Source organism: Leptosomus discolor, chromosome 1, assembly GCF_034619465.1.
Source record: "Leptosomus discolor isolate bLepDis1 chromosome 1, bLepDis1.hap2, whole genome shotgun sequence".
NCBI lineage: Eukaryota > Metazoa > Chordata > Aves > Leptosomiformes > Leptosomidae > Leptosomus > Leptosomus discolor.
The window spans coordinates 48,309,723-48,322,410 of NC_141391.1; the positions used below are offsets into that span (position 1 = coordinate 48,309,723).

Below are 12,688 nucleotides of genomic sequence, written 5' to 3' on the forward strand. Positions count from 1 at the left end.
CATTTTCCAAACTTGTTTTCTTTGCATAGCTTTAGTACCTGCTGCATTAGCGAGATGTGGGCTGTAAGTGAGGTCCTGGGCGCATGCAGAAAGCCTCACACTTCCACCTCCTCCTCCCTCATAATCCTGTGTATCTTCACTCCCACCCCCGTCTAGAAACAAAACTCTGAGCTCGCTCTCCACTTCTCTGCCCTCCCACACTCACACACTGGGACTTTACCCCCTCAAGTCCTCACCCAGCTTATCAGTAATGACTGCCTGCAGGAAAACACTTACCCGGCTGTGCAGGTCAGCCTCTGTACTAGCAAGCAGCCTGGACAAAGGTGACGATCTGGGCTGCAGGATAAAGTTCTGCAAGCAAGCCATTAGCAATAGCAAGAATCTGCTTTCGTGAGAGCATTTATCTTGCAGATTAGTTATTCTCCACTACACGTACAGGTGCTCCCCTCCACTGCAGCTAAGAGCTGCATCTACAGCTATTTCAAAATTGTTTTCTATCACTGCTACATCTCTTGGCAGTTTGGGTACCTAGGAATGAGTCACCCTCATCTGATATGCCACTACGTGTGAAGGTGTTTTTCACTGTTTTTACTCTAGGTTAAAAACATATAAACATATGAAGATTTAGTTTTAGGAGGAAGAAAGATGCATTTTCTTGTCAGAGAACGGTGCTTTGCCTTGAAATTTCAAAAGACCTGAGGGCAAATAGGCTCATGATTCAAAATTTTTACAGGGAGACACCTATTCAAGGTAATTCTCCAGGTCTGAAGGATCTCTCCAGTGCCATATCCCACATCTCCTAAACCCACGGAGGCCAAGTATCTAAGCAAAGCACAGTTTTGGAACAGAACAGCTTCACAGAACAGCGTTGCAGAGAAAAGAGCGTGGAAAGGACTGAGGCGCAGCTGGCCATGAGCTGGATGCACGGTATGCATAGCCACCCAGGAAAGGGCTAGGGATGGCCGCCAGCACAGCCAGCGGGCTCAGCTCAGCTCAACTCAACAGAACGTGTAGGCCTGCAGCTGGGCCAGGGCCTCCGACAGCCCCTGGCCCAGCAGATCGACGGGAAGCAACAACCCTCAGGGCCCTCAGCAGCAGAGAGGTGGAGCTCACAGGCGGGAGGCCGCGGGCTCAACAGCCCCGAAAGAAATACGAGGAGAGGAGCAACGCCGAGGCGACAGGCAAGGCAGGAAGGCGGCGCGGCGCGGCGCTGCCCTGCTCGCCTGCAGCAGCCAGCGAGGCCTCACTCCCGCCGGCTTGGGGACAACATGGCTCCCGGCGACCCAGCCCGCCCCGGCGGCAGCCAGGCGCATGCGCGCCCAGCAGCACCGGAGTGTTGAGCTGCGGGGGCACAGGCGGCGGGCCACGCGTATGGCCGTGCGTCACGGAGAGGGGGCGGTGACTCCCCCGCGCCCCGCCCCGCCCCGCCCCGCCGCCGTGCGCGCGGCGTGCTCTGCTGGCACCTCCCCTAGCGGCGGCGGCGGCGGTGAGCGGGGGGGGGGGGGGGGGGCGGGGCCGGGAGGAGCGGCCGTAGCAGGGGCGGGGCGGGGCGGGGCGGGGCGGTGGCTCCGGTCGAGCGGGCGGGGGAAAGGCCGAGGGACGCGGCGGCCGGTCGGAAGAGCTGCGGCCGCGCTTGTGCGTGTCCGCGGGCGCCCAAGATGGATCACCACCAGCCCGCCAGCCGCTACCGAGTGGTGAGTGCGGCGTCCCCGGCGAGGCCTCGCTCGCCTCCCCCCTGCCTCCTCGGGTTGGGGCGGCCGGCGTGCCCTCCCCCCCCCTAGTTCTCGGCTCCCACAGGCGGGGTCTGGTGGGGACCCCCTGGCGTTTCTCCAGCGCCAGTGCAGGCCCGAGCGCGGCCCCGTTCCCCTCCCCTGCCCCGGCGGCGGCGGGGCTGTGACAGCCGGGCCTTGCCCGGGCGGCGCGGCCCCGGCGGGAGCTGCCCCCCCCCGCGGCAGCCCTGGCGTCCGGCCTCTGAGGGGGCGGCCGGCTGGCGTCGGACGCACTGTCGGCCTTCACGGGAAACCGCCTTTGCCCGCCCCCCTTCCCCTCCCTCCGGCTCCCCCTCGGCGGTTGATCCCGGCCTGGGGGCGGCGGGTTTTCCCGAGCGCGTCCTCCGCCGGTGCGGGGCGGCAGGCCTTGCCGGGGAGCGCGGTCGGAGCAGGAGAGGGGTTCACGCCCGCCTCGCCGTGGAGTTAGGGTAGGGGTAGTTTTCTCTGGTGAGCCCGTGCCTGGGAGTGAAGCGGCGTTTCTGCTCTCACACCTTGTTATTTCTAGTAGCTCGTGGCTGTCTGGCACAGGGATGGAGAGTCGTGTGTGTGTGTGTTGTCACCCTTAAGCCAGTGTGCGTGTGTGTACACACACGTGTACGCAGGCTTACTGAAGATTAGAGGCAGGGGACTGTGCAGTGCAGAAGACTGACCTTCAGTAAGCCTCTGTGTGTGTCTACGTGCACAAGCACGCAGGAGCACACTGTCTTACTAAAGAACAGTCTTCTGTGCTTTGCAGTTCGTTGAGTCCAGTGTGAATGTCTGTTCTTTCCTTCCTGAACTTTGCTGGGGAAATAATCATTTAGAATGCAAAGATTTTCCTCCTGCCCGAATTAATGCTGCTGCTTGTTTCTTGCAGTCACCAGTTTAACATCAGTTAGTAATCTGGCAGTCATTAGCTTAATGCCAGTTATACTCAAAATATATAAGCTTTTCTGATTACTGGTCACAATAATGACTTGGGTGCAGTCAGTCTCCTCAAAAGTTTCAATTTTAGCCCTCAGTTCCTTGTACTTCATGGTTTTTCTATGTATGTAAGGGTATGCTGTAAGTCTGAAATCTTTGCTACTGTCTGTATTTCAATTTTCTGCTACAATCTCCTAGCAAAATCCTGAATTATCTATCTTACTGTTTGTGTTTTACAACTTGAGCAGTGAAAACAGTGTCCACAGAAGTAATCATAATTACTTCTGTGCATATGTAGAGCTAAATACTGATACTTATATTTAGATTGTTCCTAGGTTATGATCTAAAAAAAAAAAAAAAAGTAATAGGAAAATCCTTGTAATAGGTTTTTGGAATATTCATTTTGATAGTCTACCAGTGTGGGAAATTGCTGTATGCTGTTGGATGATTATATACTGGGGTTGGCATATAGCTGATGAACACACCTAGTGCCCTGCGCCTTCTCAGGAGTGATGTCTGCCTTTAGGATGCTAGTCGGTCACCAAGTTCTTTACGTGTCAGCACCTGCCAGCATGCCTCTTTTCCTGCGTTACGCTGCCATAACTTGGAATCAGCAGAACTCCTAAAGTGATTCCTCCTTTTTTGCAACGGAGAATGAAAATGCTGGCAGAGCGTTTTCTTAAGAGCTTACAAACGCGATCTTCCCTGAGGCCTGAAGTAACCTGGGTATGTTTTAAAAGGCCTTAAAAATATATGCTATTAAACTTCAGACAAACGTAAGGGAAATTTTAATTCCATTACTCAAAGGAGTAGAAAAAAACATGGTAAGATGGAATTTTAATTTGCCTCCTTAATATTTTTACATTACATTTGATTAGGATCTTCCAGTGATGGTGCTGGTGCCCACCTTTGAGTAAACATGGTCTTCCAAAAGGGCTGATCTTAATGTTTGACAGCAGGAGTTGGCCTACTCGGTTCCCCATGTTTATTAAGCTTTGTGGTCAATTTGTGTCGCTGAATTTTGTTATGGAAGCGTTCTCTGAAGCCTTTGCAGTTGCAGCACGTCAAGTTCCATTGAATTTGTTCTAAGTCACAATGAAAGTGCTATCTTAATCTCTGATGTACTCCAGAGTTTAAAGTACGACCTTACTGTTTACTGTCCCATAGGAAAGAGCGTGTTGTTTTGTCTTCTCCCTGTTATATCTGACTGCTAGACATTGAGATTTTTGTAATGTTATGTACTTACTGTGTTGAGTCACAGAATGGAAGGAACAAGGCAATTGCAGATATACTTAATTAGCACCTGATCACTTAAGCATGTGATCTTAAGTGTTATGATGTATTTGCTTACATAATGGCTATGATAGGTAGTAAGAAATAGATTATTGCAGATTTTATGGTTGTGTCCTAATTTTTAAGGACAAAATATAGAAGAAAAACGTAACGTGGCTAATACTGCATTAATTTTGTGAGTGTCCCACTCTGTAGTGCTAAGCTTATGAAATCTGACCAGTTCTGCTGTGGTCTCTGTATGTCTGTGTCTCTTTTTTTCACGAATAATAGCAAACACTTCTTCAGTTGTACCCATTCTGCCTTTACTTCTAACTGATCTGGTTTGCTCTGTTCAGGGCAAGTTCTCTTCTAAATAGAATTATAGGTGTACATTATTATCGAAAGAATTACCGACTTGCCTTTCTTTTCCTGGCAGTGACAGTAGCACTTCAGTGAAGTTGAAGGAGCTATCTCACTGCTGCCTCTTTTTATTTGTGGTTTCTTCAAATAAGTTAAACTAAAAGACTTTAAGAATTGCAGGCAATTTAATTTTGAGCTTTGGCACAACAAGCCGATTTTTATGGCTTCTTATGAAACGAAATGTCTGATCATAACCCTCAGCTTCTCTTGTTTTTTATCTCTGTCAGAAATAGCACTGAAGCTTCATTCTCTATTCTTAGTCTTTCTTGTGTATCTGCGTAAAAAGCAGTTTAAAGATGATGAAACCGGGCAACTGTTAAAAAGCTGTTACTTGGAATTGAGTGTTGTGAGCAAAGAGCAGGCGGTACATCAGCGTTACGTAACTATATGCCGCGGGCATGTGTGACTTGTATTGCTTTCTGCCCCTCCTTTTTTTGTCCTCCCATCATAGGGCAAAAAGACAACTAATTGATGGGTAAGAATTTGTCATACTTCCCTGCAGGAATATGACATCAGAAGTAAATTAGCCAACCTTTGTTGTCTTGCTCTACTTCCTTTTTTTTTTCCTTAATCACTTGCATACTGCAATCCTGTTGGTAAACGTGTCTTAAATTTTACATTTATTACAGGTATAGTCCGTTCAGTTGCGTTGTTTACTTATTGTTGCATTTTTTTCTTTTTCTTCCCCTATTCTGCTTATTGTTGAATAAGGGGACTTTAGGAAAATTATAATAAAAATTCTTCAGTGATCATTCTCCTGATATTTTTTACCTTCTAGCTCTTTGTCATCTGACCTTGATTTATTCATTAGTATCTTGTCTGAAATGCCTGCTTCTAGTCCAGCTTATTTGCAGAAAAAGTGATTGGAATGACGCTTTGTGAATCTATACTGAAACAAAGAAAAAGAAATGCAGCTGTTTTCTGCAGTGCGTAAAACTGGCTGAGCAACAAAAAAGTATTAAAGTCAAGATCTCTTTTTTTCTGCATAAAATGTGTTTTTCCAGATAACTGAGTCACTGAGGGAAGACTTGACATGCATATATATGAGTGTTTTGGGCACGGAAATCCAGTTGAAGGCTGCAGGACTTACATGCTGAACTGCTTAAGAACTGTAACCAAGTTGCTGCCCGGCCCCACCCCTGCCCCCTTCTGTCTGGATTAGAGTTTTGGGTTATCAGTCTGGGGTCAGTTAGTCGTCAGTCTTTGATTTATGGGGTAGTCAGAGCTAGATAAGTCAGTGGTAAAATGGGTAGGCAGCAAGCTGGGACAGACGGAGCCAAACGCAGCAGTCTCAGTAGCTGTCACTGAGCTTGCCATGTCACTGAGGCACCTGGGTTTGGTGGGGTTTGTAAATGATGTGTGATGCAAAACTCTGAGACTGCAGCCTGCTGTTGTACAGTACTATACAGGGATAAAGAAATTGTGATTTTTTTTTAAAAAAGGTATGTCAGTCTTGTATGAATGTAAGCTGTGTGTGCTTTTTTAGAAATGGGGTTAGGAGATGAAAATTGCTACTGAAAACACTTCATTCCAATCCATTTGTCTGCATAATGCTACGTGTTGTGCATAGTTTTACAGTTATCTCAGATAAGGCTTAGTTTTCTGTATCACTTGACTCCCTTGCCATTGGTTCTTTACTCTCACAATGTTATCTGGTTAAAAACCTTAATCAAAGTCAAGTTGCCTTTGTAGGTCTCTAACACATGAAAGTCAGCCTACACAGGAAATGTGCACAAAGAAAAATCTCTTCCTCCTTCCTTTCTTTTCACAGGACTGAGCCTAATAGTGACTGGCAAATAAAAAACTCAAATATTGTTTATTCTACACTTTTGAGATAAGATGCCTAGCTTATATCTAGCATATTTATTGTCTTTGAAGAACTCTTATGTAATTGGTGTTACTGGACGGACCGAGCTAGCTTATGTTAGGGTAATTCTGTTGCTTTCCACAGATCTGGTGGTGATGTTGTAACTGGAAGATAAAATACTGCATCTAGGAATCTGTGTTTGTAATAATGAAACATATATTGAGTAAAGGTGCATTGAGTGATAAGCGTTACTGTTGCTTGTTTGTGACAGGTGTGCTGATATTTTTACTGACACGAACCTCTTAATCATTGGAGATAAAATTTGTGAGTGCACTGGCTTTTTGCACGTGAAAAACTTAGCATACACCTTTAATAGTTTAGAAGGGGAAATAAGGATCTTATGAAATGAGGCAAATGACGCTTTCAAGCAATGGGCTGTCCTTGCATCTTAATTGTTTTCTGAAATTTAAAAATAAAGGTTTTAAATTTCGAATTATTTCTATAACATTTTTACCTGTGACAAATTTGTCTGTTAAACATAGAGGGTTTCTTCTTGAAAGAATAGCTTTAATATTTTTATAAACAGTTTTCTCTGTTTTTTATGAAGAAACAGATGAAGAAGAAAAGTGTTATGAATATTGAGGTATGGTTTGCAGATACAGTAGTGATGCAGTTAATGCTTAGAAGTAATACATGTTATATTTTTTTCACTTTAATCATGTTTTATATGAACAAGGAAGTAAACCTGAAATCTCTTTGTATGTTTCTCCTAAGTCAAGATGTTGAGGTACTGGACAGGTACAATCCTTTCTGTCTATTTGTCTTCGTAAATTTAAAGCGGGGTGGTTTAACTTTGTGCATTGCCATCACTGTCTGGTTTTTGAATCTCTTTTGGAGGGCCACAGATATACAGCTCTGCAACTGATTCACAGGAAGAAACACTGTCTCACTGGTACAGCATGAGTAACAGTGGTTAGAGTAGCTTTCTGGTTCTTTATGTGGGCACAGGTTGTGGTGTGTGGGCACAGAAGGACATAAGGTAGCACACAAATTGGTTTAGTTATATAAGCACCAGTTTTACCATACTGAACAAAATAAAATGAGTAGTAAAAACCAGCAAAAAGTACCTAGGTTGCTCCACTCGGGTGTTTCTCCAAAGGTCTTGGTAGGCCAAAATTTAAGGTTGAGTTTGCATGACGGTAGTGCAGGAGGAGAGGTTAGGAACAGGAATGTCCTTTCTGGTGACAGCAAGCTGTTGGCGTGGCTGAGCTTATCTTGTGAAACTGGGATTTTTAGGTTCTTGAAAGACAGGCAGAGCCAAAAAGAAAGATGTATCTGATCTGTGCAGTGACGCTAAGTCATGTAATAGAAAAGGACAGCTTCGAGCTTGTGGCATGCGTATGTGCCACATCTAGTAAGTCTTCTAATCTTATTAAAAAAGGCAGAAGTTCAGTAACAGGAGTAAAATGCCTTCAAATAACAGGGTTCTTAGCACAAGTCAGCTGAGATATGGCCAAGCTAGATGTTCTTTTCATGCTACTTCAAAAAAAAAAAAAAAAAAAGAAACTGTAAGCACTCTCTCAGCTTGTTCAGATGTGAAAAATGTTGTAGGAACCAGATCAGGATAATCTCAGAAATCGAGTGCTACATTAATACACAATGTCAGTAGCAGTCTTCTAGATGGGGAAAATGACGTACTTTTGTCAAATGGCTAACTCTAGACTCATTTTGAAATGTTCTTCCCAGTGACAGTGTTGACAAAACAAGGAAGACATGGCAACAGGTCATGTCCTCACACCTAATTTTGTAAGACCTCGGTGCTCAGTTTACAGTCATAGATTTGAATGTTGTGTTGAGTTTCATAGCCTCAAACCTCCTTCTAGACTTCAGATGCATCAGCTGCTTTGAAAAGGGGAATGAACCAGTACACCCCCATTAGGCAAGCCATTTTCAAACTGAGAAGGAAAGTAATCCCAAGAGATTACAAGTAAAAAAAAAAAAAAAAAAAAAAAAGAATGAAAAAGTTGGCAGCTTGGTAGGTCGGAGAGGTACTGCCAGCTCTTCCTACTAAAACTGAGCTGTTGCACAGCCAAGACTGTGGGTTTGAGCTGCCTCAGGCTTAGGTGTCCCACTTCCTGGACAAATACTGTCACAGCTAGCTGATTTTAGTAAAATGGGCATCCCCTTTGCCAGCTGTGTTTTTAATGAAAATGACTAAGAACTTCTGTTTTGTGCTGAAGTAATTTGAAATGTGCACAGCCAGGGCTTTTAGCACATGTCAGGATGCGGATGCCTTATGGCTTTGAGATTTGCAGTGGAAGTGGAAAATACATTTCCATTTTAACAATTAACTGTTTATTCCACTTAAGCATCGTTTCCATTATCATAGGCTAAGATTAGCCTGAAACTCATATAGTCTACCTTAGTCCTCAGTCACTCTGTAGCCAAAGCATTAGATGTTGAGTCACGCACCCCAACCCCATCCCCATCCCTGTGTGTGCCTCCTGCAACTGTGTTTGGAATGGATAGAGTGATTTAGAAAACAAGCCTCCAAACTTTGAGTGGTGTAGACACACTAAAATCTGGTCAGTAACCTGTATATTACTTTATTTCTGTTTGTAATCCTACATTTCTTTTTCTTGATTTGCTCTTCAAGGTGCGTGGCAGAGATTTGTCATCTGCCTTCTTGTAAAAATGTGGCTTTCCAATTAAAAAAAAAAAAGAAAAATTTTGGTGTCCCAGCTATTGTATGGTAACAACATATTCACAAACATAGTTTGACCATTTTAGCTTTGAACCATATTTTAGTTTTTGACAGTAATCATGTTAATATCGACCCATTATTGTTGTGGAAGAGGTCAGAATTATGTCCTTGGTAAAGATGTATATGTGGCTTGGATTATTGAATGTGGTTTTGCTTTTCCCTGATTAGTCTGAAAAGGTTACATAGAGCAGCCTTGAAGAAAAGTTACTGACAAGAGGATGCTTAACAGTATCAGTTATCTCCTTATTGCAGAAAATAACGTGGTATTTATTTATTTATTTATTTATTTTGAAATTAGCACAAGCTCATGTTTAAGCATTTCTTTGGTAATGGTTGGTGTAGTTAACAATAGCCATCTCTGAGGAGTGATGCCTTTGGTAAAGCACGAGACAATTGGGATAAGAGTCCTGGATGATACTAAGGCCAGTTGTCCATTTTGATCATGGTACTTTGAATAAACTGTCATATTTTGGAAATTGGGTGAAACAGTACTTAAGGTATTGTTAAGGAATGTACCAAAGCATTAAGACTCTTAATTGAAACTCAAGAGTTGTGGTCACAAAATTGGCTTACATCAAATGCATAGAATAAATCATTAGGAAAAAGACTTGCAGAAGCTGTTTACCTTTAAAAACCTGTTCCAATTTATAGAATGAGGGTGCATAATTTGAACAAATGAGCAGGCTGCTAAAGCCATGCAGTGCTGGGCCACAGCTGATGATGAGCAGTGTGGCCCATGTTCCTTTCTCACGCTCCTCATTGTCTACAACTTTTTTTTTTTTTAATACTCCCTATGATTTAAGGTAGCACTAGTTTGGTCATCTTCTGCTCTCTTTTGAAAAGATGAGCTCCTTAAACTGCTGCTTTTTTTGTTGTTGTGGTTTAGTTTAGCTGTCTTATAATCAGACAGCCTGCTGGAAAGTACCTGCTTCCAGATATATGCGTCATCTGTCTAGCAACTGAGAGGTCCGGAGTATTGTCCTTTGGGCCATATGTTTTGTAGGTTTGCCTTAAAATCCTTAGTCAGCTGTATTGGGTTTTCATTGCAAGGTTTGGGGGGGGGGTGCTACAGGAGTGGCTTCTGAGAGAAGCTGCTAGAAACTTCCCATACGTCCAATAGAGCCAATGCCAGCCAGCTCCAAGACTGACCCCCTGCTGGCCAAGGCTGAGCCCTTCAGCAATGGCAGTAGTACCTCTGGAATAACATATTTAAGAAAGGGAAAAAAGTTACTGCACAAAAGCAATTGCAGCCAGAGAGAGGAGTGAGAATATGTGAGAGAAAAAACTCTGCAGACACCAAGGTCAGTGAAGAAGAAGGGGGAGGAGATGGAGTCACCGAAGCAGCGATTCCTGCGTAGTTTGTGGTGAAGACCATGGTGAGGCAGGCTGTCCCCCTGCAGCCCATATAGGTCCACAGGGGAGTAGATGTCTGCCAGCACCCCATGGAGGACCCCACACCGGAGCAGGTGGATGTGCTGTGAAGGAGGCTGTGACCCTGCGGGAAGCCCACGCTGGAGCAGGCTCCTGGCAGGACCTGTGGGCCCATGGACAGAGGAACCCACACTGGAGCAGGTTTGCTGGCAGGACTTGTGACCCTGTGGCACACCCATGCTGGAGCAGCCTGTTCCTGAAGGACTGCACCCCGTGGAAGAGACCCATGCTGGAGCAGTTAATGAAGAACTGTAGCGCATGGGAAGGACTCAGGTTGGAGAAGTTCATGGAGGACTGTCTCCCGTGGGAGGGACCCAATGCTGGAGCAGGGGAAGAGTGTGAGGAGTCCTTCCTGAGGAGGAAAGAGCGGCAGAGACAATGTGGGATGAACTGACCGCAGCCCCTGTTCCCTGTCTCTCTGTGCTGCTTGGGGGGACGAGGTAGAGAAATTGGCTACAAATCTAAGCCTGGGAAGAACGGAGGTGTGCGGGGAAGGTGTTCTTAAGATTTGTTTTTTTTTTTCTCATTACCTGTCTCTGATTTGATTGGTAATAAATTGAATTAATTTCCCCAAGTCATGATGGTTAATTGGTGAATGATCTCTACCTGTCCTTATCTGGACCCATGAGCCTTTAGTTATATTTACTGTCCCCTGTCTGGCTGAGAAGGGGGAGTGATAGAGTGGCTTTGGTGGGCACCTGGTATCCAGCTGGGGTTAACCCACCACATGGGCACTCTTTAACAGTGGAGTTGAAAAAATTCAGTACTGTCTGTTGAGACATAAACATGTATTCTTTAAAGAAAGCACCTTTCATGTTCATTGCTGTTGTGTGAGTTATGTTTGTCTTTGCTACTAAACTTTATCAAAGCTGTGGGTCCTGTAGTGGATGGAAGAGAAATAAGACCACAAATCAAAATGAGAATGTTTTCAGTAGAGCCTCTTCTTCTGCATGCAATGCATGATAAGTGTGTTCGGCTGGTGTTGTGTATGTGTGTGGGTTTTTTAAGCTGTTGAAATTTCTGTCTGTATTATCTCTGTAAATTGAGGAGCATGAGTACTTCATTTCCAGTTACTAAGAAAATGAGTTATGCTGAAAAAGTCAGGCATGATAGACCCCCAATAAGAAGAAAGATTGTTTGCTCATACTGATTAATAATATCCTCTGATTTATGTTTTATTTAATTTTGGGTTACTCTATACTGTTGAGTAGGTATATGTTCTGCTTGACTAGCTTTATTAAGTACATAAGTAGTAAAGTGTCTGCGTTGTCAATGAAGTTGAGACATTTGAAGATTTTCCTTAGAGTTTTCCTGCAGAATTTTCAAGGACACTTACCTGTGATATAGGAGACACAAAGTTGAGTCCTTTTTTTCCAATGTCTCTCAAATCAGGGACGTAAGGTGAAGCTGTATGCTGCTTCTGCAGTTCAGTTTCCATGATACTTCTTTGAGAAGAAACTCCTCTTTTCCTTTATCCCTTCTGTTGTAAAATGAATTTGCCATTTTTATCGTCCTCCTGCATTGTCTTTGTTAGGAAGCTTTGTGTGTGAGCTTTCCTACTGTGCTTGGGCCTTGGAAGTGAAACATACATAATGTATTTAGAGAAATATTCGGCTTTTTCAATCAACATTGAATTGTTCATCCCAGATGAATGTAGACTGGAACTAACTGTTGAATATTGAGTTTGCTCTTGGACTGCCCTGTCCATATCCTACTTTTATAGGATTTCCTATTCCTTCTACTTCTACAGCTTAGATGTTTTGGATGTTCTGTGCACTTTAGAGTGACCAGGATCTGCTTTCTGAACTGATTCTATAAAGCTCCTGGTAAGTGAAGACATGACCTTTTGACTTGCAGACAGGAGCTGTCACTGATGGTTTGCTGAAGCTGTTGGTTAGTGGCATTGTCAACAGATCCTGATGAAACATTGTCAATCATCAGGGAAGATAGTGAGCATGAACAGGAGGCATCATTGTATGAAATCTGGGACGTGCCCCTATATTGGGTACTGCACGCAGTTTTGGTCTCTCACAAGAGGAGCCAAGACGAGCTACAGAAGGTAAAGGGAGGCAGATTTCTTAAAAGTGGTATCTGAAATGGGTGGTGGGAGTTGGAAGTGATCGTGCTTACAAAGTCACCAAGGCAGTGGATAAAGCAGTTATGGAGCTGTTATTCACCAAATTGTGCAATATTAAAACTGGAGAGTGCTCACTGAAGTTTGATTTAAATCGTGTAAAAGAAACTACACAAGAAGTGAGCATACGTGGTTTGTTAATGCACAAGATCATTGAGGCAGATAGTACTAGTTGATTCAGGAACAGA

The 12,688-nt window shown here is 44.2% G+C and overlaps 1 protein-coding gene across 2 annotated transcripts in view; it reads left to right on the plus strand.

Moving 5' to 3' along the window:
• Positions 1-1,608: 1,608 nt before the first annotated feature.
• NDFIP2 (Nedd4 family interacting protein 2) overlaps positions 1,609-12,688 on the plus strand; it is a 48,643-nt gene continuing 37,563 nt past the window's right edge. The window contains exon 1 of one of the 2 annotated variants that reach the window (XM_086482019.1): positions 1,609-1,694. In XM_086482019.1, coding sequence (XP_086338145.1) covers positions 1,659-1,694 — 36 coding nt within the window. In that variant the 5' untranslated portion in view covers positions 1,609-1,658. The remainder of the gene's footprint in view (positions 1,695-12,688) is intronic. The other variant, XM_086482018.1, reaches the window with a different exon arrangement.